At 41.6% G+C, this 27,592-nt stretch overlaps 1 protein-coding gene across 1 annotated transcript in view; it reads right to left on the bottom strand.

The window, feature by feature from the left end:
- Positions 1-5,789: 5,789 nt before the first annotated feature.
- ULK2 (unc-51 like autophagy activating kinase 2) overlaps positions 5,790-27,592 on the bottom strand; it is a 40,061-nt gene continuing 18,258 nt past the window's right edge. Inside the window, exons 11-28 of the mRNA XM_031043541.2 lie at positions 24,858-24,908; positions 24,371-24,459; positions 23,503-23,674; positions 22,660-22,720; positions 22,319-22,411; positions 19,105-19,242; positions 17,951-18,096; positions 17,630-17,710; positions 14,565-14,851; positions 14,253-14,446; positions 13,634-13,743; positions 12,651-12,803; positions 11,704-11,912; positions 10,236-10,414; positions 9,200-9,318; positions 8,688-8,845; positions 7,733-7,868; positions 5,790-7,631 (exon numbers count right to left, since the gene is read on the bottom strand). Coding sequence (XP_030899401.2) covers positions 7,564-7,631; positions 7,733-7,868; positions 8,688-8,845; positions 9,200-9,318; positions 10,236-10,414; positions 11,704-11,912; positions 12,651-12,803; positions 13,634-13,743; positions 14,253-14,446; positions 14,565-14,851; positions 17,630-17,710; positions 17,951-18,096; positions 19,105-19,242; positions 22,319-22,411; positions 22,660-22,720; positions 23,503-23,674; positions 24,371-24,459; positions 24,858-24,908 — 2,444 coding nt within the window. The 3' untranslated portion in view covers positions 5,790-7,563. The remainder of the gene's footprint in view (positions 7,632-7,732; positions 7,869-8,687; positions 8,846-9,199; positions 9,319-10,235; positions 10,415-11,703; positions 11,913-12,650; positions 12,804-13,633; positions 13,744-14,252; positions 14,447-14,564; positions 14,852-17,629; positions 17,711-17,950; positions 18,097-19,104; positions 19,243-22,318; positions 22,412-22,659; positions 22,721-23,502; positions 23,675-24,370; positions 24,460-24,857; positions 24,909-27,592) is intronic.

Here is a 27,592-nt window from a genome sequence, read left to right as displayed (position 1 = left end):
TCCAAGGATGTCTCCATCTGCACTGCTCTCTGGCATAGCAGGCTCAGGGTGAGTACTGCAGGGTGCTGGGGCAGCATCTGGTATGTGCTGTCCTCATGCCACTGGAGGGTGTCGGGGTCTGACTGGAGAAAAATCCAATGTCAGAAATACTTTGTTCGTGATCCCCAGAATGAAATGAAGATGTGAGGTCAAGTACCATAATCCAGCAGTTTATTGCAAAAAAAATTGTTATAGAAAAGACAGCAATGGGACAGACTGGAAGAAAGGGCAAAAATTAAGCAAGAATTGAGGGTGCAGAGAAAGCCAGTCACCACTCTCCCAAGTCATCATCTTCGGTGGTGGGTGTCCGCCAGAGTCAGTAGTTGTCATCAGAGGTGGGTGCCCACATAGTGATTACCTTTTCTGCCTTTTAATTATGCATGGGGAGAATACCTCTGTTCTTAATATCAAGTACAGCACATTCCTGATGGATCACGTGCATCCACTTTTGTTGGTCTTGCAACCAGCTCTTCAACTGCAACCAGCAATCATGGAGATAAGGGCAATCCCACACACTAATCCTTGAGGTAATTGTGGAGACTCTGGACTGCGGAGTCTTACTGCAGCTCCTCACATTCCTCTCTCAGACGATGGATGTCAGCTTCTCATACCTATCTTTGAGACAATGGGCAGCCCCTCACCCAGCTGAACGGGGCTGTGGGATGGGATGTACCTGCTGCAGGCAGAGTCGTCGGGCCACTTGCTGTGGAACCTGCAGAAGACCCAGTGGCAGGGCTGAACCGGGGGAGCTCCCGTGACACCACTGCCATGGCAGGGGCTCACCTCCGGGGCGCTGCCCCTCTCCGGCTCCCACACGGGGCTGCCCCCGCCGCAGCCAGGCCCCACCCCGGGGCCGCCCTCGGGTCTCCCCCGTCACTGTGGCTCCGCTGCCCCCTCCCAGGACCGTGGTGCGGTACCGGTGATCCCGCAGCGCTGCCGCAGCTCAGCGCCCGCACCACGGCCCCGTCGGTGCCTGCGGGCGAGCATGGACACGGCGGGGACAGCGGCTGCCGCCCCACCGCGCTCCCGAGGGCGTTTTGTCCGCTAGGGGGCGGTGGCGGCGGCGGCCCTCCCTGTACCGCCCCCTGGCGGTCAATGCTCGCTCACGGCAGCGGGAATCCCGGCGCTGTTCTCCCCACGCTCGGGGGCTGCTCACATCTCTGCCCATGGGGCTCGTTCCAGCTGTCCATGGAGGGCCTCACCCCCTCCTCCTCCTGAGCGGAGGGGCTGTAGTAAACCCCCCAACAGCGTCCCACGGATTAGCCTGGCCCTTAATTCTCACCCATAAACTCTTAACTGGGTAAAGCTCAATACCTTCCACTTGCTCTCACAAGAGCAACTCCACCTCACCTCTCTGACCTGTCCTTTCTGAAGAGCACACAGCCGCTCATGACAACATTCCAGTCGTGGGACCAGGTTGTTACACATTCCTGTACCTGACAGGATCTTACAGACAGCCCTGCTATTGAGACATCCCACCATGTCTCAGTAATTGCAATGAGATCATGGCCACACAACCATGCATAGATTTCCAGCTCATCTTGTTTATTCCCCAGGCTCCAGTGGTTGTATCCAGGCACTTCAGAGAGGTAATTTCACAGCCAGATTCCCCAGGAATGTGAGAGGATTTACCAGGAACACAAAGAGGCCTTTGATCCTCATCTTGAGGGGCACTCAAGGAACATCTGTCCCTGCACTGGCTGGTATGATCTACCCCCCCAGTCCTTCAGTTTAAAGCCCATCTCACTGAAGATTCTCTTTCCCCTTTCTAGACAGATGGATCCCATCCCTCCCTAACAGCCTACAATCACTGAAGCATGACCCATTATCATGAATGCCAGGGGATGCTTTTGAATTTGGGAATTAGTCCCAGGTTGTTGGCCACTCCTGGTTCTGACATGCTCTTACACAGACTATTTACTGCTAATGCTGCTCAGCTGAAACCATGCCCAACTAAATGCCTGCCTGCAACACACAGGGCCATGTCCTGATGTGCAAGAGATAGAGCAAGCATGAAGTACATGCTCTCCCCTCAAAGTTTTGTGACATCTCCCCAGCTCTCCAAGGCAAGGAGGTGCCTGTTAGCTCAGCAGTCTGCACCTGAGCCACAACTCCCTCCAAATACAAAGCTTGGCTTTCGTAAAGTCATTTGGCTTTGCTAACAACTTGTGGGCTGCAGCTTAAGCAGCATGTGAACATTTCACAAGCTATTGCACAAATCTCAACAGTAAACAGCCTGCTGTGGAAAAGAATGACAAGAGCAACTGCCAATACTGGCACGCAGGAGGTATTGGGGAAAACCAGGCTGCGCTTGACAGGGCCCTTGAATTTGGTTATTTGGAAAGGAGCTGGGTTTTGCATTCAAGGATACAAGGGTAGGAGAACTGGGAACATTCCTCACATGGGCACTACCCAATGCAAACATACCTTAATTCTGTTAGCATCCTTGCAGGCAGAGCTGTCCAGGCACCAGGCACCATGCTGTCTGGAGGTCCAAGGAAAATTAGATGAGGAATTAATGCTACTGAAATCAGAGTAAAACGATCTCCGAGCATGGAGTATTCCACTGCCCCTGGGGAAATAATGCAATGCATCCTCTGCGCGCAGCATGCACAGCAGGGATGTCTGCCGGAGCAGGGAGATGGTGATTTACCTTTGTTTTCTGGAGCAGCCATTCTCCAGAGCCTGGAAAATTCTCACTCTTTAGCATGAGGGTCATCATGCCACAGCAGCACTTCCTGTGCTTGGTGTCATATCCCAGCTCACCACAGTGGCCAACAGGCTGGTACAGTGCCTTGCTTTCTCAGAAACCTGGCAGCAGCATGCTCCATCCTGGTAGATGATCCCTCTTGGTCCTTGTCAGGAACACCTTTTAGCAAATTACGGACAGAAAGCAAAGCTGAGGGTGTTTTAAGCTTCGCAGAGTATCAGTTGAGTCCCCTGCAGCAGCTGGGCAAGACACGTGGATTTCAGGGAGTCATGGGATCTTGAATGGAATGGAAGAATACCCCAGACAGCACCAGTGAACCGCATGGTCTGCAGCGTGCTGCCCACGCCTGGGAGCTGACAGTGTCTTCTATTTTTATTTAGTCACTAGGAAACAAAGGGAACTATTTATGGGGAAATTGAACTCCAGAGGAATCAGGAGGTAAGCAGCACTGGGGGTGCAGTAAGAGATGTTTCAGTGAGAAGAGGAGCTTGACACTCCCCTCTCCAATCCATTCCTCACAGCCCCTTGCTTTCACTCCCCTCATGGAGTCAGGGATAGCAAGGCAATGCAGTGTGACAGGCTCTAGGCCTAGGGAGCATCCCTTTGTACTATTCCTTGCCCTGCTCTCAAAAGCATAATGGAGAGCCTAGGGAAGTAACTTTGGTTTAGGAGGTAAACTGTGCAGTTTCAAGAGTCCACCAAATAACACAGCTAATCAATAACTGGTTTTAGCTCACACACATGCTTACAGAACTTGAAGTTGCAAGCCAGGCTGAGAATCCTCAATTTCTGCTTAAGCATCTACCTAGTCTCAAGTCCCAAGTATTTTCCAAAGTTACACGATTTGGCCAGTGGCACAAGACAGGCAGAAACAGAAGCCCAAACAGCCCAAAACAATGGAAGCATGTACAGAAGATTAACAACAGGGAGAGGTTTTAAGGAACCTACATGAATAAATGCAGCTTAGTTCATTTATGGCATCACTTGTTTTGAAAGCTGTGGCTGATCTCACATTTGCAAGAACAAGATACTGTGTCGTACAGACCCATGGTCTGTGGGCTGCATTGTAGACATAGCTGGGGCCATGGAAAATGTGAAAGCCACACAAAGAAACAATGGGAATGATTGGCACAAAGACTGCAACAAGACTCAGCAGCACCACTGACACTTGGTTTGCTTTCAGCCAAAGAGGAGGGGGGAGCCTGTCGCATACAAAAGCCTATTGAAAAGGTGTTTGTCCGAAGAAGCAGTGCCAAGACTTGGTTAGACTGGGCTCCAGCTGACTTACAAACCTCAAGAAAGGGGTTACGGAGACATACTTCTCTGATGTACAGAAAGAAGGAGCTATGTGGGAGCTTTTTAACAAGCCACAGCCAGGGTTATGGCTCAGGTTGGACAAGGAAGTTCAGGATAAAAGGAGATTTGCTTGAAGACTTAAAGGCACTTAAAGGCACCCTGGACAGTCGAAAAAAAAAAGACAGTAGGAAGCAGAATTCAGAGCAGACAAAGGAGTCAAAAGGATACAAATTTAATAGGAGAGGAAGGAGGAGACCAAAAGGAGGTGGGTCACAAGCCAGTCTATCTGGATTTCAAAACCTCAACAAGCTGTGAAAGTAGCAGTATCCTGCTCTGCTTGCTGTAGAGGAAAAAAAGGAAGCTTCCCTCTTTGGTACAGCTGGGCTGTGCATGGCACAGTGCTGTGACACCAGCGGATCCCAACAGCTACTGCCTCTTAACCCAGAGGTGACAATGGCAATACCTGGATATGGCTGTAGCAAGAACTATGCAGAACCCACCGAGTCCCAAGAACTCACACCTCTCAACTGAAAAATGCTTTTCAATACTTTGTAGTATCTTAGTTGCATGTTAAATTACCTGGATTTCATCCACTGTATCAGAGGAAGGGCTCAGGGAGAGTTTAACTTCTTGCTTATAAAAAGCAGCAAATGTCAGAGTCAAAACATGGTTTAGATTCTTCAGTCTATATTACACACTGTGGAGAGAGTGGAACAAGTACAGAACATGGTGCTCTCGAGTAGATGCTAGAGAGCTGAACTAGAAAAGCACATCCAGTATCTCCTTTCAAGCTCTATCAAAGGCTGAGAAAAAAGTGTGTGGTAGAAACAAGCACCTGCTGTTCAGCACAGAGAGCTGAAGACAGAGGACAGCTTCAGGATCTTTGTAGAATGAGTTTATGCAGAAAGACAGGCCATGAACATTGGTCCCCTCCTCCTGAAAACAGCGAACAAGAATAGGCCTTTTCTTCCTCTCCTGTTTGTGCAGCTGTAGTCTTGCTGGCAAGAGTGGAAGGAGAATGAGCTTGAATCCTGAGGAAAAAAAGAAAAGCAACAAAAACCAGTGAGTTCCTGGGAAAAGCTGCATATCTCCTAGACTTGTGCATTAAGGCTTTTGCTTTGTTTCTAGATCTGTGTTCAGACATATCATTAGCATTCCCTGCTCACTTCTTCCTTATCCTCTTCACGTGCAGTCAAAAAGAGTAGGGGTTCCTTAAAATGATTAACTGGGAGAAGAATTTGATGGTACAACTCAGGAACACAACAGCCACACACAGGCTACCATAGCACACCTTGGCTGGGGACAGGATCCTGCTTACAAGGGGGATAAAGCCTGTTTTCTGTAAAGCTTAGATAGAAATTGTAACTTACTGCCAGTTTTTGTCAATTCGCTCCATATACGCTGTTTTGGCAACTCAGACAGCTCTTCTTTGCTAGAGGCAACAAATAAGCACCTTGTTGAAAGAACATACCCAGGAACCTACTTAGCATATTTGCTTTCAAATCCAAGTTTAAAAGAATAATTAAAAAGAGCAGGGTAAATTGTTTTGCTGAAGCCACAGGAAACAAACTCAGGACACTTTGTGCCACAGCTATCCAGAGATAACAAACTCCAGCAAGCTGCCCCATCCTGCCCTGGTGGCATGTCTAAGTGCTGAGAGGAACATTCAGCAACTGGTTTAACCAGCAAAGTACAGGCTGTTTTAACACCACTGGCTTTTGGTTACAGAGACACAGAAAGTCAGTTTTACCATAGAAACACTTCTAGTGTCAGTATTTATTTTTACCTTAATATACATTTATACAGGCCATAATAAAAAGGCTATTTATTACGCAACAGTTCAGCGAGTTATTACCTAGTTTCAAGAATAATGCATGCAATTACAAAGGAGAGGTAGAAACACCGTATTAAAGACCTAAAAATACAAACATTATATAAACAAACACTTTCAAATTAACTGTTGGATTTTCATACAGATAAATAAGGTAAAAAGTACATTACTCTGTCAAAGTAAAGGAAACACATGGTTATCCAAACACTGAAACAGTATTTTGATGTGTAAGCCCTGTACAACTTTCTCAAATAATTCAGATCACTGTGTTTAAGAGGATTAGAATGATTTTTGTCCTGGAGAATGGTTTATTCAAGTATTCAAGCAGTTGAGTAACAAAAAAAAGTCCCCAAAATAAAGTATAGGAACCATTTCCAGAGAAGCTGATCTGCCTAAATACTTTGCAAATCACTGTTCTGATGATCTCATGGGATGCTTGAAATGATAATGCCTATAAGGCTAAATGAAGCTTCCCACCTCTCCCCCAAAATGCACACATAATAATCCTGATTTTTCACACACACTGTATGTAGATACTCTACATCAAGTTATCAGCATCTCAAACTCCAACATTATTTTCTGGTTTTGCATGGTTCCTTGCAGAACCTTTCAGTTTACAGTATTTCTTGTAATACTGTCCAAGAAACAAACTACAGAGAACTGTCATTACATCCCTAGAGACTGCAGGCATTAATGCACGTATTGCATGCACAATAAAAGATGCAACCAAATCTATATAAAAAGCAAACAACCAGCAACTCAACATTGCTATTACTGAGAAAAGTCCAGACCAGTAGTTACTCAAGTATTAGACAAATAGGTATAAAATGGAAAGGTTCACATGAATACAAGTTTTTACAGTTTGTTTGAAAGTCTCCTAGAAGCTACATTTGAAATTCTGAAAAGAATTTTATGTACACTGAAATGAAATTCAGCCAAGTCCATTGTGCCTTCTTTCTCTAATTTTTAACATAGTTCTTCAAAATGAATATACAGTTGCTTTAGTAAATTAGTGCAAAACAAAATATTTTGGAAGAAGATCATCAAATTGTATCCACATCAGCTGAAAACCCACTGGGGATGTTACACAGATGAAGCACAATTTCTTCCATGACCATCTTTCCCCTGTGTAAAGGAGCACTCCTTCGTCATCCCTTCATACAACAAGCTGAGCCATGGTTATAACATGTGAGCTCCAATACAACCAGCTTCGCCCTTTCAATCAGCACTTGCACACGGTTAGGGTTTCCCAAATACACTCCGCCACATTTTACTGACAACTTAAAATATGTTTCACAAACATCTGAGGGAATCTTCCGAGGGAAATGTCTTTTTGTACCTGATGCAGAAGGATCCACTCATAAACCTCATGAGGAAAAGAAAAACCCCAAACCCCTGATCATTCAAGTCCAAAGCACACGTACAAGGATCAGTTTGAAATGTGAAGAGAGACTCTTAAATTCTGTTGCTAGGAGGAAAAAGGAGCTGCTGGATCAGTAAGGCAAGTGTACTTTTGGAATTTCTCCTCTTTGAATAATGCTGCTGTTTCTTTGGTAGTCACCACAGAAATGAAAGAATCATCTTTCACACGGGGCAGAACAAGAACAACAATTAAGCTGTAGTGAAAAAAGTGCAGTATCACTGATGTGGTCCCGTATGTTCACACCATCTGGTCCTTGGGATATTTCTACTGCTCATATACAGCCACTGTACTACAGCAAAGTGCAGAAAGCCTTCTCTCAATGCTAGATTTATCTGCAGAGAGAAGTGACAAATAGGTGATGACTCCAGTGTTATTTTACAATGCATTAATTCCATGCAGTTGTCAATATTTTCATTATTCAATCTAAACTTACACTTGTGTACATTTTCTATATCTGCAGGGTCTTGTAGTATTTTAGTCAGTCCTTCCAGCAGCAAGGCTGCCTTGTGGTATCGATATGTAATATCTTCAGTTTGCTGAAACATCTCATCCAGAGCTGCTGATTGAACCTGCAATCATTCAGAAGATTCAGTTACATAAACTGTGTCAAGCAAATAATGAAATGAAAAATTCAAATGGAATGATTTTTGAACCTTAATTTAGCTGACTTGTTTTTGTAACTGTGAGACAACAAAACAAAGTCTGAGAGAATACAGCACCTGGAAGGGTATTCTGCATGTATAAATTATAACAGCACTTGCTGATCTTTTCGGTTTACATGTGTTACAACAACACATGAATAAACATGCTTGTTCTTACACCTGCATTCTCTCGTAAAGAAGACAAATTGTGCATGACCACACCATTGTAAGGGTTAACCACAGTATTTGCCACTGCCTTGTGCGTGACACCTGTGTTAAAAAGACTTCCCTCTCATCAAAAAAGCAGTTAAGTTCCTTGTGTGGTTACTGCCTCTGCTCCACAACAGATAAAAAGGTTATCAATTACACAAAAAGGCTTCCACATTTTTTCTACTGTTTTTGGCTGATGTTCTTCAGATTAACCTGGTAGATAGATGAAGCTACTTCTGTTGCTTCTGTGCTTTACTAAGCCCTACTGGAGGAGACTGCAGCACACAGAGCTGTGTAGACTAGGAGTTCATTTCCTAGTGGTTTTGCACCAAATATGCTGATGTAGTGGAAATGTCCCTGAGGAGCAGTATCTGCCAGGAACTTTATAGCCACAGTGAAGGCAGGGCAGGAAAGAAAGACTAACACAGATTACCACAAACAGAATTTTGGAAACATACATTCTATTTTCTGGTGATGCAGAGAGAAGGAAGCAATTAATCTCAATGTCCTATCATTTAGGTAAAAGGAGTAACTTACCATTTCTACAGCACAGCTGTAGATGAGTTTCTCTGCAGTTACACTGTTGATTTCATCGATGAACCTCTGCTTGTCCGAAAAGAAACGATTCAACTTTTCAGTCAGTTTCTTGCACATGCCAATACAGAACTTGTATCTCTCATTGAGGTTTTTCACAACTGGAGGAAAGGTAAGAAAAAATAAAAACAAAATAAAACAACCAAAGAGCAGAGCCTAAGTTCAGCTCTTCCCAGCACTAGCAAAGTCAATCTGTTTAAACTTGAGCTTTTTATATTTATTTACTCTGCCACTTCTACAAATTAGGTATATATCAAATAATTTCCATTTCGAGTTAGTTACTGCCCATTTCTTAATAGTTTCCAGCTGTACCTTTGTTTGTTATCAGAACTGTGCAATCATACATTACCTCTTGCACTGAAGAAAACAAACAAATTTTGCAATTTAAGCTTTCTGAGTGACCTATCAGCAAAGAAAATTCACAAGCAAAGCAAACTAGATTATGTTGCATCTACCTTGCTTAACAGCAGTGGATGGGTTCAGCTTCCCCGATTTGACCTGTGCTTTGGCAAGATGCAGGGAAGATGCAAGCAGCTGGGCAGCTTTCATGTATAACACCAGCTGCTCTACTTGTCTAGGGAGGAGGGAAAAAATAAGTAATTATGTACCAACACACCTTTTTTGAACACATTCAAGCCATGGGCAGACATCACTTTAAATCCCAGCCCTACACAGGACCTAGCAGCAGCAGAAGAGGAAGGCAGATGTTTAAAATGCAACTCCACCCCTCCCTTCCCTTCACAAACACGCTGTCACGGGTTGAAGAGTACATCTGCTCATCCAGTAGCTGCAGCAGCAAATACAAACTGCTTTAATGTAGACATTTAAAAAAGAACACTTATTTGTGAGGACTAAATGCCCGAGGTCAACGTCTTACCACCAGTGACTGGGTGTACTTTTCTTGCAGTGTCATTTCCTACGCCCCTGGAATTCTCAGTTGTGAAAAGCAAACACTTGGCAGGGAATTTTTTTGTTGGATTTTTTTTTCCCCAGAAAGCAAGCAGGAAGTGGAACTGCCCTTTCCCACCACTCCAAAATGCTCATATTTCTCTTTGATTTTGTATTAGGGTTGATCAGTGCCACTGGAAAAAAAGGTCAAAGTTGGATGCTCCTTCCTCTTTCCCAACCTCTACCACAGTGCTACTACTTCAGCCTGGTCAACACGAACAGACAGGGGGTCAGGTCTGACAGAAGCTGGTACACAGATTCCCAAGGTCAGAAATGCAGGGCTGTACCTCAAGCCTGAACTCTTCACCATTTCCCCAACTTATGTGGCATGCTAGAAAACACCGTTCTTTTGTATTTGTATGCTAGCAAATACCTCTCTATCCTTTGCTCTTTCTCATTTGTCTTCATTACTAAAAACTTATTCCTCTAGAAGATTCTAGACAGCAAAACACTCACTCTCAACAAAATGGGCATAGTTCACATACATTTTGGATGTATTCAGTATTCACTAGTTCTCTTAATACTATTTGACTGCATACTTACCCCCATTCTTTGCTTAGCTGGCTGATCTGATCAACAACTATGCTCTCTTGGATTTGGTACAGCGATACTGCAGAAGTACACAGGTCTGGGTTTCCTCCTCGTACTGCTGTTAGATCCAGAACACATTCTGTAAATGTCAGCATCATGTTGAGATGACGTAGTGTATCTGTATGTTCTCTCTGTCAGAGGGAAAGATGACAACAATTTAACCATTAAGCCGTAAGACAAACAAATACACTTAAAACTCTTGCTAACCATTTGAGGGTTTCTTGGTATGTCAGTTCTATGCATAAATCACATTGCAGTAGAGCCAGAAGTAGGAACTACAGAATCAAATGGGTCCAAATCAACAGATATTAACTTGTTCTTCGTCAATATTTTCAAGATACTGTAGCATATACTTAAGAGTCTTTCAAAAAAGCCAAAGAAATTGGGACATGGAGTTCTACGTTTCTTGAAACCCAAGCAGCTGAAGGAATCACAAGTGAGACCTTGTTATTATATTATCAGCAACCCAAAAGTATGCTCGGCACTTGTATGAGAAGCCAGGAGAAACATTTGGCTTTTATTAAACAGACTTGATACCTACAAAAGAACTGATCTAAAGCTTCATAGTTATCTGGTTTGCTTTTAATTTACAGTTAGATCTAGAATTACACTGTGTTAAAAAGTGGCTGTTTAAACCCAGAGTTTACACTTTAAACTAAACAGCTTCAGTTGGAGCCAATACCAAAGTGCTTCTTGGTGACTAAAATAGATAACACATGCATAGTCTCTGTTCAAAAAACCCCAAAGTTAGCCTTCAAAACTAATAAAACATGTCTTAGCAATATTTATAATCTTTTAATTAGTAATACAGATCTTAATTCATTTTAACTCTATCTGTGGGAAGAATACAGTGCACTGACAAGCAGTCAATAGATTCAATAGGGACCCAAGCATTTTCCAGCAAGATGTGAATGAGAAAAACAGAACAGCAATCTGTCTTGAGAAATTTACAGCCCAAGGATAGCAGTCTGGTGAAAGACCGCCCTGATTTGTGTTTTTAAAGTGTCACTCCTCCACACATTAAAAAAAACATATAGGACACTCTTCCCACAAGTAGGATTTAACGTCATCCACCGACTGTGAAGCAGCAGCTAAAAGAATGCCCAGAGGGATATTGCTACTGTCAGCACCCACGTCCAGAGACTTGGCATTAAAACAGAGGCCTCTTTGGAAGGCTCTGGTGAACAAAAGCAACCATTTTCCTTTGGTTACCTATTCAAATACATAATATGCCAGGAATAATGACTAAAGAGAAATTGGTCACTATTGATACAGGAATATTTTCAAGATCTTATAAAGGAACATGTGAGACAGTGAAGAGGAAGCTACAAAGTGCACTGAACGGTCCTGTTTTTACCATGTCTCTGTTTCAGCAGCATTACACATTATAAAACATTAATGTTTATTTTTTTTTTTATACCTCCATTAAAGTTTCCTCAGGCAATTCAGGAGCTTCAAAAGTGATAAAGCCCTCTAAGCTGGGAGGCGAAGTACCATAAGGCATGTACTTCAGACTTGGAGCTGCCTCGGCTCCCGGAGGAGAAGAACCCATATAAATACCAGGAGGAGAGCCCATATATACACGGCCACTAGTAGAGCAGAGAGACCCTCCAGAACTGTTTGATCCAACTACAAGAAAAACAACACACACATTCAGTCTAATAGGTTGTTCCATCTCGCAGCACTGGGGCTGCAGTTGATTGCAAATGACACATCAATAGCCAGCACAGATTCCCTCTTGGGAAGCTCTCCTGACCATTCCTTACATCAGTCTGAGAATGCAAAGGCTACACCACAATGAACAGTGACAATTCATAATACAGATTCTGGGAATGGCTGACAAGGATTCCAAGGCAGAGTCCAATAGTACAGACTGAAGGTTGTGCTATAGTTCACAAAGCACCCTGCTGCACACTCCTGATTATCCTGAGCAGATGACAGCCTTTACCTTGAGATCTTTGATATCTGGCAACATAGCTGATGCATGCCCAAATACAGTCAGCTCACACTGCTTGTGTGCCGTTTCTGGTACAATGCATAGCAGCAGGCAAAAAAACAATCAGAAATCCAACTTTTCCTTTCCACCTTTGTCACAGAGATCTGTTATACTTCCTGTAGTGGTGTAAAGCTGTATACAGAGGTTACACACTGCTGTGCTGTAAATCTATGTCTCTCACCATCTCTTCAGGAGAAAAAAAAGGGCAGAATTCATCTGACATTAACCTCTACTTTACAGACTACTTTTACACTATGGCCCAGAGGATTTGCACCTGCTGTGCAAGGCAGTAATCAGGTTACTGGCCCAAGAACTGGGCAAGCCCAAATATTGTGTTTGAGAACAGTCCAGGCTAGTAAGGGAAGTTTTACCTGAGGTGGTTCTTGTTCTGAGGACCATATGGGTGCAGGTAGGAGGGGTAGCACTGCTTGGAGGGGACCCAACAGTAAACATGACAGCCCGAGAACTTGCCCCGCTTCCCATGGTAGGAGGTGCCATTGCAATTCCATAGGCTCCTGCTGGAGCTGGAAAAGAGAATTTCAGCAAATTAGTCTGTATATAATCAGATAATTACATGCAGCAAATTGGAGCACTGCAGCACTACATGCTTGGATGTAGATCCAAGATTTGGACTAGTCAGAAGTTCTGGCAGCAAATAAAATAAGCTGAGTGGACAGCCTTGATGATGCACAAAAAGAGACAAGATGCAGCCTACACATATCTTTTAATGTCTCTCTGCTCTAATCTCACCTAGAAAAGAGCCACAGAGGCTCTCTGAGAGCCTGAGGACACCACCAGTCCTGAAGCAAAAGATACAACAGAAAAACTTCAAACACAGACCATGACAGGTCTGCAGGCTGAAGACCAGCCCTGTCTGCAGAACTCCTTCCATCAGCTCAAAAACAAGGTGAGAACTTCTGGTGGCCATTTGTGGCAAGGAATAAGCTGGGGGAGGGAGGAGAAAAAAGAACAAATGACCCAGAATTACATAAACTGTCTTTCCTATGAAAACAGGGTGTAATTAGGAAATGAAACAACCACAAAATGTGGTATTAAAAATAAAACCAAACACAGAAAAAATCCCAAACCCTTCTAGCCAGTAGAGGCAGTTAAGATATTTCTGTTTAGCACAGAAATCGCTATTTTCCTGTCTCTTGTTATTTTTAAAGCTATGTTAAAGAAATGGAACATATCCCCTCTTAGAGATTAGGAAAAAAAAAACCCACCCTGCTGTACTGAGGCTAAAAATTGTCAGAGCCAATTACTGAAGTTGGAAGCAGAACTGCATCTAGTTGGCACTCCATAAAAAACCTAACACATAAAGGAAGCTTGGATGTATCCATCTGTTTCTTACCTGTATCCATTGGTCGCTCTGTATTGAGGCTGTCTGTGCTGCCTTGATATAACTGGCCACCAAGGGTAGTCTTTACCTGTTGATCTGAGAGCTTCCCAGTGCTAACAGACCTAGATAGAAAAATATTATGAATTCACAACAAAAGATCTTTAGTGAGATCCTCCTATCTAACCTGCAACTAAGGATGACTTTCAGATTCTTGGTATTACAGGGAATTCTTCAAAGTAGAGAAAGGCTTGAAAACTCACTGTCCATCATGGAGCTACTGAAGCAGAGCTAACTATAAAAACAAAGATACCCTTTTCTCTTAAAAAAGATATTCTGCAAATTTTATCATATAAATTTTCAAGCAAAAACTGAGCAGGCTTCAAAGAGGCAATGAAATTTCAATATTCAGATAATCAGAATGAAAGAGAACTAGACAGCAACGCAAAGCGCTTCAGGAAGTCCATGCTATATTTATACACAGTACAAAATGTTTCTGTTGTACACATCAAACCTCAGCATCTCCTCACAGCTCACTTTTTGCATGCTCTTCCCCTCCAAGTTGCTGTGTGCAACATACATTCTTCTGCCAAGTCACCTACCCAGCTTTACAGGTTATAACTACAACACCTACCTGCCAAAGGTAGTTTTACTGTGCTGTTCTCCTGCCTGCTTTTCACCTCCTTGGGTTGAGTGGAAGTGTGTGAAATCCCTTGGGTCAGTGATGTCCTTAGGCTGCAGTGGGGGATCTACCAAACCCTGGCGATTAGCCAAGGCCAGCAAGTTTGAGGATGCTTGAGTTTTAGGTATTTTGAAAGGAGCAGTTGCCTTTAAGAATCAAGACCAAAAACCACAAAAACTAAAGTTAGAACCCCCAAAATATTACAGGGAATGATTTCAGACAGTGTGTTACCACATTTTACTGACAGTGGCAAACTTAACAAACCTTAGTAGGAGAGCCAATGATTGTTGGTAATGGAGTTTTGAACAGCCAGTCTGAACTCCTAGGCGATGATCCCATATGTTTGGTAGGCGATGTTCCCAGGCTACCTGGCCTACTTGGCTGTGGAGAGTGACTGTATCCATATCCAGCATAGGATGGGCATACTGGGTCTGAATGCTGCTTTCTGAGTTTCTGCTTGTTCTGGTAAATATCTGTGAGAGTAGGTGCACTCTGCAACCTTGCTCCCATCAGAAGTGACTGCGGAGACTGAGATGGTGGTATTGGAGAACCTGTGGGGATGAAAAATAATGAAGTAATATTCCTCTTGCAGTGCTTGCAAAATATATCAACAAAGCCCAAAATGCCAGAGATCAACATTAAACTGCAAGGTGATGGGACTGCAAATATTGTGAGTTGCGTTTGATCATTAACTCCCTAGGTGGCAAGGGGAATGGATCTAGCCTGTTGGCTATCTGGATGTTTAAGCTGCCAAATCGGCAAGATTTCAAGACAGCTGTACTGGCAACTGCAGTACCTCTGTCAACCTCTATCAAGACAAAGTGGTTAGATTCAGCAGGAATGGCGTAACCAATACTGGAATTTCAAGTGCAGTCATCAAGGCTTTAGGTTGAATAGAGGTTCTCAAGTACTGGGATTATAATTTACAAATGTGTGAATGCAACATTACATGTTAGTGACTTGTTTTGTACATAGGGACTTCATTTGCAGACACACAAGGCAGCTCACCTCATGGTTCCTGCAAGAAAACTAAGTACTAAAAATAACCACGTTATTCAAATAGAAGTTTGGGATCATTACTTTGGGCAGTCATCTACTTTTTACTCTGTCAGACTGAAACTTTTTCAAAAGCTTATTATGTACAAAGCAAGTCCACAATTTAGTATGAGTGTAAAATTTCTCCTAAAACAAATGGAAATGGAAGAGCTATAAGCAGTCATCTAAATAGAGGGCTTTGGGGAAATCCCTCTTATGAACATCCCACCCACCCAAACATGCCCTTCCCCTCTTTCAAAATAAGGAACCTGAAATGTGATCACATTCCTTGTGGTATTTTTATGTCTCTGATGAGAAATTCTGCAATAGGACACGAGACTGTAGCTTTATGGCCACAGTGTCCCAGATAAAATGCCCGTCTTGGTAACCTCAAAGAACTGACACCGAAGTGACAATTTCATGTTAAAAACATAATAATGTCATCTTAAAAAAAAAAAAAGGCAAAACTGAAAATGAACTCTGTTAACTATGTAAGATGTATATGAGCTGGCCAAGATAATCTTCTGAAATGGCTCTGTTTCATAAATGTATGCTCAGAAAAGAAAAACAAGAATAGCAGACTGCTTGCAGTTTGCTCAGTGAAGTGCCCAGCTGTCCAGTCATCTTTCAACCTTCTTAAGCCTGTGCTTTTGGCTAGTTACATTTTGAATAAGAGCTACTTTATTTCATTCCACTCCACTAAAACGGTATGTTTTAGAATAGCCTTTCTGCTTGCTGCTCCAGCAAAGATCAAGTCTATTTCTCATTAACCTCCCAGCCAAGAATTTGCTTGTTTGAAATCCTTCTGCTTGTCTGTCTCATAGCACTGAAAGTCCTCACCTGTCACTTTAGAAACCAGTTTTAAATCTCACTGCTTACTGTTCTAGTGTTATTGCTACCATGGGGAAGGCTTCTGAATGAGAAGTTTGTCCACTGCTGTCACTGGCAGCAGAAGCAGCTCAATTAGTTTAGAAGCTACATTATGACAGACATCTTCACTCCTTAGAAAATCTCAGTACAGATGACCTCCCGTCACCCCGAAGCAAAAGGCAGCTTCCCACAGCCATTTAAACACTGCAATTTGTGGTATTTTACAAATAGAAATACCCCTGCATTCATCTGAAATTAAGATATAAAGTCAAGTACGAAAAGAATGAAGGAAATACATGAATAAATGAAACATTAAAAAAACCCCACCACCTTACAGCCATAAAACCAGTGCTCTGCTATGTCACAAGTCAGTTTGATACTGGCAGAAACCACCAAACCAAAAGCCCTACAAAATTCTATCCAGAGAAAAGATGCAAAAACATACCCGCTGCTTTGTATCCTCTTCACATCACCCCCTTTTCTTTTTAAGAGAAGAGACTATTTAAAATCTGTGGCTTCACTTATTCCTTTTCTTTTGCTGAGATTGTCAATGGCACAGTAATTAGGAAGGCAGTTTTTCAGACATGTTACAGAATGTCTCCTACGGATGAAACCACTCTCAGATATGAAATGTGGCCACCCCAAGAAACGAAGGCTCATCCCCAGATGATTTTGGGAAGTGTTTAAAATAGGGGAAAACCCCATAATATACTTTCAACACCACCTCTTAGAAAGTCAAATTAAAGAGTGTAACTAGTATTTTAGAAGAAGAAAATGCACCCAGAATGTACGCAGAGCAGAATGTGTTGCTGAATTGCATATTCTTATGCCCAATCCTTCTGGCATTACAGTGCAATTCCATCTTTAACAGTCTCAAAACAAGTCCTATTTCTCCCAGATTTTTTTTTTTCCCTTCTCCTGCTGGCATGCCATAATTTATGACTTGCAAGGCTTACTGAATGCTTAGCAACACCAACATCAGATCCCAGTCAATTTCCAAGGGAATGACGAAAATGTGTTGCATGTTGTACACTGGCAGTTCTCTCTCCCTTTTCTGAGGGCTTGCATAACAGATCTGGTCTATCAAAACCACATTCTGAGGAGTATGTTACTCCCATTCATTATAATCCATCCACTTCCACCCCTGTTTCAATACAGGCATTACCAGAGTTGCCTTTTTATCTCGAAAAAGAAATTTTAGTTAGTCCTCTACTCTGAGGGAATTAGTTATGGGGAAAGGTTAGGGTTAGGGTTCTGTCTTGGTTCTGTCATAACTGGGCTGTTTCTGCAGGAAGTCAGTGCACTCCTTACCCAGTGTCTCCTATTAAACTGTAATAATGTAATGCTGGCTCTCCTCTCCCTTCACAAAAAGCTTTAGAAGCTCTATCAAAACAGTAGTGGTTATGCTGTCCAAAGTCACTCACCTGAGAAGTTTCTACTCCTTGATTCATGTCCTTGAAGCTGTCCGCAACAACAGTGTCCAAGCTGCTCAGGTATAGTTCCAACTATGCAAACGAAATAAAATAGGAATTTACACTTTATACTTCACCTACAGATGAAGGTAAAGCAAAATAAAATTGAGTTAGTTTACTTCTGTGAGTCATTTAACAGAAATTACTTCTGCAAATGTGACCTGGTTGGGTGGATTTTGGTTTAAGATAATTTCAAGCAAGAATCAATGTCCTGAATTACTGTTCCAGATAAACCTTTACTTTACCTTCTCTGTTAAGAATTTATGGGCTTACCTAGTGGTGAAGGAGAATAGGGTCTAGAAGATCCCGTGGATAACCTGCGCCCAACTCCCTGTGCCGTGTCAGCTGGCACTGGAGAACAGGAGCCCATCTTCACGAAGCCCATCGGGCTGGTATTTGAGCGTCTCACAACTCCAGCTCTAACAATGTGAAAAGACTGGTTACACACACTACAGTAACTGTGGTTCCTTGACACAAGCTTCAGAATCCTCTAAGAAGTATATCAGATAAGAAAATACTGACATTTAAAGAGAAAGCTATGATGTTAAAGCTTCTTAAGCTACTTAAGCTTCCCATACTGAAAACAAGATTTAATTCCCTTTGTTCAACATTGACTTTTTAACTTTCAATGCCATAATAGTGCGTTAACTGGAGAAAATTAAACCGGATATCCCTTAGTACATAGATTCCTAATTTTCAAGTCATCAAAATTTGAGTTTTACAATCAAGTGAAATGTATTGCTGCAAATGCTCATTTTTATGTCAACAAAGATTATGACAGTTTTCATAGTGGGTCAAGTCCACAGGTCAGGTTAACTAGAAACAGATGATTTAAGAGAAAGGCACTTTCCCAAGTGTAGCAACTACTGTAACATCAGAGATCCTTAAAAAAATATGCAAGGAACTGCAAGCTTGTTTTTGTAAAGATCTCCAGAGTTCCAAGCAGTCTGTTTGACCTCCACCATCCAGATTCTGTAGACCACAAGGCAAAGAATAAGTCTGGCACACTAGAGCTTTGTAATAGACAAGCTGGTTAGCTAGCAACCTAATAAATGCCTGGATATTCTACAGAACAATGCATTCACCTCATCATTACACGTGTGAAAACAAAACATAACTCATTACTGACATTCTAGTTTATAATGCAATGCCATGTAATACACAAAGAGGAATAAAAAGCAAGACTTCATCTTTTTACCTTCTTGAGCTGAATGAAAAAACAAGCTCCTTTTGTTTTTATGAAAAATTTCAAGTGCCCATCCAACAATCTTGAGACTGTGAAGGACTGTTATTTGTTATTGTTGAAGTGTCTCTAGTGTGTTTTTGTGCAGAACAAAAAAGGACATCAACAAGAAAGCACAGACCTCTGACAAGGTACAAACACAAACTAGAACCAAGAAAAAGGAGTTTAAACCCCCCAGACTCACCTTGGTGATCCGTGGGGGTTTGACACGGGGCTGGCAGTGGAGGAGAGGTTCTGTTCTATGCGCTGGTAATTCCGCAGCTGAGTGGGAACCGGGATCGGCGCTGTTTCACTGCGGGGGGATACCGAAGGCTGACAATGCCTGAAGATGAAAGGTGTGGAGACAGGAGATGAATAAAGATGGACAGGTCCCTCTCAGAACTGTACCACTGATGCAGTTTCAAGAAAATCTAGGAAACAGGCAAATAAGCTGCTTCTGCACTCCCTGTATGCAGCATGATCTCAGCTTGTCCTAATCTAGCTCTAATACTTCAGAGGAGATGTAGAACTGCTCCTTACTACCTGCCTTTCTTATACTGGCCAGTATCAGATCAAGCTGAGAGTGCAGAAGTAGCTGAAGCACTTCGTCACTCATCCCAGAGATCCCTCTGACTTCCTGCCAATCTGCTTGTTCTGTTTACCAAGCTTCAAAATAGCGTTCTAGGAAAACCCGCCACACTAAGAACAGGAAGTTCAGCAGCAGGGCTGGAATGTGTACAAAAGCCACTAAAGCACAGAGATATCCCAAGAGACAACATGAACTTGCGAAAGGAAAACATGTTATGTAACCAACCTCTGACAAAATGACCAAAACCACACACCTGAACATTAAACCACAGACTCAAACTGCAGATTTGCACTTCCCAAGTTCAACTCAAGTGTCAGTGACCTGCCTTACTCAGCATACTATCTGATAAGGGAACCAAACCACTGCAGTGTAATCAGTTACCAATACTTTTAAAGGAAGACAGAATTCAATGGAAAGAATTTCAAATGAATGGCCTTTTTGGAAGATAATCAGTCTAATATCTGGTCCTTCACTGACCACCTCTTCAGAGAAAGATTAGAAATTCTTAGTGGAAATATAAAAAAGAAGTTCTACCAGGCTGCATGGCACTGAACAGGAATCTGGGTTTCTGACTCTTACTCTCTTTGCTGCCTCTGAGAATGAAATGCTACTCGCTAATACACACAGAACTGCCTTAACAGTAAGAAAAAAAACCCCAAACTTTTGTCCTTTTATTCCCACCCAGTTTCTAGACACTACAGAGTAATTTGGAAGCTCTCCATGAGCACACAATCAGTGGAAGGCCTAAAAGCTTCCACACAACAGGAAGGTTTCACAAGTGGAAACCACACAGAGGCAGCCTGCTATGACTAACACAACGCCCTGAAGTAGCACACAGAGGCTCCCTAGGCCTGACCTCTGGAAGATGGGAAGCAAATGTTCTTTAAACTGCGGCAGTGACACTGAGGAGGCTATGAAGACACTTCAACTTTTAAAATACTCAGGCTGGAAAATGCTTTCCCCTGCTCTCACCCAGCCCTGTAGGTATATCCAAGCAAGTTCTGTGAGCTAACTGCAGGCAGCAATGCTGTGTCAGTATGGTGGAGAAGCACAGTGCAGTATCTGGCCTTACCTCAGGGCTCCAGAGCTCAGCCCCAAGGCTAAACTCTGGTTCAGCATCCTCAGTCTGCTGTGGTTTGTTACTAGTTAGAGAAAAAGCAATACAGATGTGTGCAGTGCTGCATGCAAATCTTGTTTCTCTGAGATCCAGAGAATAAAATTAGCAATTAACCACCTCTACCTATTCTTCCCATTCTGGCTGGAGTCTGAGAAGTGCTACAGCTTCTTCTACTTGACTTAAAGCAGCATAACTACAGGTGCAATTTGCTCCCATAGTCTGAAGAGTCAATCACTGTTTCCCACTGTTTCCCTACTTCTACCTTTTGTAGAAGACAAAACAAAAACCTACACCCCCTTCCTCCCCTTCCCCCCAAAAAGCCATCAAACAATAACCAAACCACACAACAAAATAACATTTCTCATGAAATAATAAACCAATAGCAGTGCCTTGCAGACTGTCAGACATGCTGCTTCCTTCACACCATGTTCCAAGCAGCCAATTAGTTACTGAAATTACTCAACCAATAACTAAATCGAACTATTACAGTACAGACACTGGAAGTGTGACCAGTAGGCACCTGTTTCTAATCACACGACTGTTTAGCTCTTAACTTAGTAAAGTACAGACAACGTGACTGACATGTTTTCATAAAACCTGTAACTCTAAGAACTGTGATGCCTGACACAATTTAAAATAGGAAATGACAACGTATTTCTAGTATGTTGTACACAGCCAATCCAGAGCAAAATGATCTTTACAGACAAACCACCCCCATTATCTGCCCTTAAACATAAAATGTAAGACTAAAAGCTCTATTGATAGCCCATGTCAGCAGATTTCACAAACTGTGCAAAGATCAGCACAGAGTAGCAAACTTTCCTTGTGACAAGCATTTCTAAACAAATAATGCTGACTTGCGGCCCTGTAGTATTAGCATAAGCCAAAAATACACCTAACATAATAGCTTTACTCCCTATTTAGCCACTCATCCTCTATTTGTACTGAAAACATTATGAAATTCATTACTTGGTCAAATGACAAATCTAATCCTTCTGTTTAGATATTACATGAGTAGTTTAACAGCATGATTGAGCTTCACATTTCTCATTATAACACAGGAAAGATTTCAGGCACCACTGATGAGTATCAGCTCTATTTCAAACTAGCAGAACTGCAGTCTACAACCATGTGGATGAAAGAGGACATACTAACAGTCCTGCTGATGTAAAAGCTGTAATACATGTTTAGCTCTTTCATGTGGCTTCTTTAGTACCTTGCAAAATACAAACACAATATTTACAGTACTTGCTTGCACAGAAGCCGCACCCAGTTACCAGACACAAGACAAGCCAGCCACGAGACACAAATCCATAGCAATCTGGGTTTAGCAAGTTCCTCTCCTCTCACAGCTACTTCTTAAAATGTTCACTGCATTCAAAATCTTGACCCACTAGACTGTGCTGTGCTTCTAACACCGAAAAGGACAAGTCAGTTATGTCTCTGAAGTCTCTGCTTTCAACTAGCTCAAAATTTAAACAGAAAAAGGAACGCTCTTTCCTTAAGGAAATCTCTTGGGATGCATCAGAACCAGAAGTTAGATATGCAACTGTCAGCTGTTAGAATGCATTTAAGTGTAGAGCCTGGAAAAAAACAGGTCTAGTTTCTATTTCAGTTCAGTTTCAAGCAGCCACCCACAATTAAAAAACACACCCATATAGTAGAAAAGGACCTCTTCAAAAGAGAGGAAATCCTCAAGCCTACATCACACACCTGTTAGCTGTACCAGAAGCAGTACTTCGAGAAGAGGTTGAGGATGGTTTCTGTACAGTTCCTGAGCTTCCAGAAATAGTTAATGGTGACTGCCTGTGAAGACAAAAGCCACTGTCAATAGACAGGTCTTCACATCAGAGAAACTACTTTGCAGCAAAGCTTTCTGAATTCAAGCTGTTTACATATTCATATTAAGTTTAACTTGGCATATTAATCTGTAAGATAAAGTCCACATAACTATGCAAAACCCATCATTGCCAAAACCCCAGCAACCCCTTCTACAGCTGCAGTATCAATTTTAGAAAATGAGACTTCTTTTGGATAAAGCTCAGCACACCTACCCTCCACACATCAAGAACTCGCTTGAAGCCCGCCTGCCAGCTGCTCCCAATGGCATATCATCTATAGTGAGCAGAAGAACACATTGAAAACCCACGTCATGAAGTAGAATCTTAAATAAAATTACATCTCCAGTATTCCTGTTGTAGGAATAATAACTTCTGGCAAACTTCTGTGAACACAGAGGAGTTTTCCATAAACTGCGACCACCAACAAAAAAGTGTAACTGGGGAAGACAGAAGATTCAGAGATCAAGGCACTAATTTAGTCAAATATTTACCACAAGTTAGTGGCATTATACAAAAATCAGCTGAGAGGCTTCTTAGTGACCCTTCAGGTTTGGACAGCATTGTAAAATGGCACTGTACTCCATCTAAGTCTTTCTATTGTATAAGCCCAGCCTGACATCTCACCTTTCATGGTAAAAAATTTTGTATGGTTTTACCTGCATTTGTTTATTATCTACAACTCTACAGCATGGACTATAAATGTTCAGTTTAGCCTGGAGGTAATAAAGTGCCTGCCTCCACTAAGAGGATCCTTGAGCTTCTTATAAGCAGTTGTTTACAACTGACTCTTGTTCTACTGCCAGACCCCAATATTTTCCATGACTTTCAATCCCCTTGGCATCTTTGCCATATCTGGCTACTCAGCTGAAGGTGAAAATGTCCCAGATGGACATAGAGGTGTACCAAACAGTTGCCCTTCAAACATTAATCAAACTAGAAGTTAATTGCAATGTGATTGACGCACATCTAGAGAAGAGAGAGACAAAGAATAATAGAACATAAAGGTATGTTACAAGTGGGAATTGTTTTAATATAGAAAGTAAGGAAGGTACTTACATGAGTGGTCTGAAGAGATATTGTGTGGGACAAGAACAAAGTCATCTGTATCACAAGATGAGTTCTTACTACTGGTACTGGCAGAGTCTTTAGAGACCTGGAGATAGTTCGGAGGACCCAATGGAGGTGAAGACAAATTTTCTTCTTGAATATGCTGCATGTCTGGCAGAGACTGGAGGGCAGTGGTGGAAAAAAAGAAAGTTAAAAAATACACTGTAAATCCAGTGATTCAGAATTTAGAATTGCTCTTTGGAATATGAAGCTTCTAAAGTAAGAGTCATCACTAGCTTTGACAAAAAAACCCCACACATAAAAACCCCAAACAACATAAGAAAAAAAGGCCCAAGATTTACAAATTTAGAAACAGAAACTGTGTTGGAATTTGAAAATTTCAAATACTAGATACCCCTGTAGTGTCAATTTAGACAGTTCTATATTAAATAGGTTGTGAATTTAAAACAATTCAAGTTTATTCCATTATTCCTGATGATACAGATGTACTTCTTCCAAATACCACATAAAACTGAAGATGCTAGTTTTAACAGTATAAGGTGCCTTAGCCAAAAAGACCAACTCAAAGATTACCTGTAACATTAGTTACGTTGCAAATCACATTAGGAAATCTAAAGATCTGCTACTCTGGCACTTCATATGTGTATGTTTTTTTCTTTAAGAAAAAAGAACAACCACAAACCCCACAAAATACAACACAGAGCAAAAAGGAACAAAAATGTTAACAGAATTCTAGCAGAAGAGGGGTATTACTTGCTCTGTGCTCTTAAACATGACCTGATAACATTCAGTAGCTCTGGGCTAAACATTACAGAAAATACATCCTAGAGATTGCTCTGTAAAGCAGAGAACTTACTGGAGGAGAAGCAAAACGGCATGAAGGAGAGCTACCACAGGAACTGCCCGAGACTGAGCCTGCATATGTGGGCACAGGTACAGGACAAGCTAGAAGAGGAAACCCCAGAGGAAAAAAAATAAGGGACTGAGGTTTTGAAAAGCTGAAATTCAAACAAAGTCATTTCCTCAGTTTTTCATTCACACACCTTTATACAGCTTACAAGCACAGCACTTGAACATACACGGGTGTTTTTTAAATATCCTTAAAGACACCAAGGGTATTTTAAGTTCAGTTGAAATGTCAAAGGAACTAGTAAATAAGTATCACATTTCAGTCTATCATAATACAAAAAAGGATTCAACACTAAAGCTTTCAATAGAGCACAACAACAGTCAAGAGTCAGGAAAATGCCTCATAAACATTTAGCATTATATTTGGCACATCTTTCTCCCTTCCAGCCCCCATCATTCATCATTTACACGGGTGGAAAACCAAAACTACTTACATTTTTTGACTGTTGAAATCTGATCCAGGAAAGGGTGGTTGAAAAATGCTTCTGTAGAAAAAGAAACAACCACCATTGTGAGTGAATGTACAAATGACACAGAATTTACAGGCTACACTGCAGATGGTGATAAATGGTTGCCTTCCCACAATCAATATTTCAGAGCCAGAGGGTGAAGAGCTTATAAAAGACTAAAGCCTTTTATGTTATATGTTGCTGTAGTATTTGGAAAGGAAACAAGTATCAACTGAATAACTTCAAACAATGGCCAGCAAAGCAAATCAGACTGAATGACTGGAGAACATCTTATGACTGCACTTAAGGATACAGAAGAAGCCTTCCTATACTCCTCATGATGTTGTTTCCCATGTTACAATATGGTACTCATTCAGATTTAATTTGCTGTTCAAAATAGGCATCTCTCACATTAAACACAAAGTATTTTCACTTCTGCCTCTCCCAAGAGCTGATGTTTATTTTTGAACCCATTAATGCTGCTCCATAGGTGGCTGAATATCACAACAGAGCAGCAGCCACTCTCCTTCCCACTCCCTGCAGCAGAACACGACCTGTGTAGCTGGTTCAGAGCACAAAGCAGAATTAAACAATTCTCTACATTCTCTACTGTTATATAGTTTCTCTAATAATTTCCTCAGTTAATTTGTTACTGTTACAATAGAAACATTTTGCTTTTGTTGTAAATGAATATGCTGAGGCGCATTTAATTGACTTGGAATTACTAGCTGAGTAGCAGTTTACATGGAAAGTTTTATTCTACATGAAACAATCTTCAACTAGTTAGGGGAAATTGAGGGTTGGTGGAAGCCAGCTGCTGAGCTTCATGAACTTTAATGAACTTCAATGTTCTAACAGTTGAGGAAAAACAATGCTGTTCATCAGACCTAAGCAAATAACAAAGGCAAAAAAGAAAGAATCTGAGGCCTGCAGTATCTCCTCTCCCTTCAACACACTTTCTTCCAAGACCCGGTAAGGGAGGCAGGCTCAACTGTAATGCAAGAACAATGTAATGATTAACTTTAACATGAGGATCAGGTGTTCTTGAGCTTTTGTACAACACCTGCTGTTCTACTTTATATTGCTGGAAGATCAACAAGATTTCCAATGCTATTTTTACTTTAACAACAGGCAACAGGGCTCAGTTACACACTCTCCCTTTCACTCCCTTTGCTAAGCACATTCCAGAGCAGCCCCTTTGAGGCCCTTGAAGTAGCTCAGCCAAGGAAAACATGACTTTCATCACCAGCTTTCTGCTTTCTATTTTTCTTTCTAAGCACAAATGCATTCTCCCACTACTACAGTGAATTCTCCATGTCTGAAGAAACTGTAGGGACTAGCACATCCAGAGTGCAAAGTGGATTCAGTTACTCAAACTCCATGTTTGTGACATCCTCATTCTTTTAGACATATAGATTTATGTATCAACCCCTGAATACTGTCATCATTTGGGACATTTTACTCAATTATCATGATTTTTTTTTCTGGATCTGAATTCTATTAAAGTTTTTACATATAGCAGCTGAGTTATGTCAGTCACATCTACAGACAAAACCCCATGGCCTGGCTCTCAGAAGAGTAGCACCTTAATTATGCCGGTATTGATGTTTTAAAATCCAAATTACCAAAAAGAAAATACTTGATATTTCTTGGAGCAAAACACAGCAGAAGTTGAAAAGTAGCTAGGAAAATCTTCAAAGCTTCAAATGAAGAGCTAAAATGCCTTTTGAATCCTCCTCTTTCCACAGCCTAACAAACATAGCTGTCTTATCACAAATACACAAGGACCACATGTGATGCATGAATCAATTTGTGTATTTCAGTACTGCGTCAAAACCAGGCTTGCATGCATAACTGAAGAGCAATGGTGAAATTTCATAAGCTGAAATAAAAACTGAGCATGTCTTACTTTGGGTTGCAACTCACCCTAGGATCTCATCATCAGAAGAACTAACAGCTTATGATGAGGAAAGAACTACACCTTATCTACAAAGAACATGAAAAGACTTTGAGGTTTAGGCTGTTTCTGCCATTCCATAGATTAAACTTGATGGGTCACCTGTCTTGTTGCTATAAATGAAGCTCAGTAAAAAACCACATTGCTACTGATATATAATAATGAAAAAGATACTTGTCTTTAGGTAAGCTCTCTTTAACCAACTAAAATTTTAAGATTAACATTTCCTTGCAGCTATGGTAGAACTGCAGTAACAAAGTGCTGTAACACTTAAACAATCAGCGTAAGTAATATGACATACAAGATGCAGCTAACAAGAACTAACAGAAGATTTAACTTCTCAGTAGTTTTTAACAAATGCTGCCAGAGTTTGTATTAGAAAAAAAAAAGCTTAGTTTTTCAGTAGCAGGTAACCAAACCCCCAGCATTAAAAAGGCTTTTTGAGACTGAAGTGAGCAACAACCCAGCCAGCACAAAGTACACACAAATGTAAACTCTACTCCTGACTAATTTTGAAGAGGCAACAGTTGTAGCCAGTTTGAATGATTCAACAGTACTGACTCAAGGCCTTGAAATCTTAAGAAGTTAGCACAATGTTCTGCAACTACAGAGCTCCAGATAAAAAGACAAACACAGAAGTAAACTGAAGCCAAACAAGTTCACTTGTTAAGAGGGTATCCCTCTAGTTTGTACTAGGTTTAACTTCCCAACTGATGCAAAATGCTGTCCTAAACAGACACTGCAGTAATGTCTAACAGGATGC

The sequence above is a fragment of the Melopsittacus undulatus genome, chromosome 13 (genome assembly GCF_012275295.1).
Source record: "Melopsittacus undulatus isolate bMelUnd1 chromosome 13, bMelUnd1.mat.Z, whole genome shotgun sequence".
Lineage (NCBI taxonomy): Eukaryota > Metazoa > Chordata > Aves > Psittaciformes > Psittaculidae > Melopsittacus > Melopsittacus undulatus.
The sequence above is the reverse complement of the archived record's forward strand: the minus strand, read 5'-3'. Positions and strand labels throughout refer to the sequence as shown.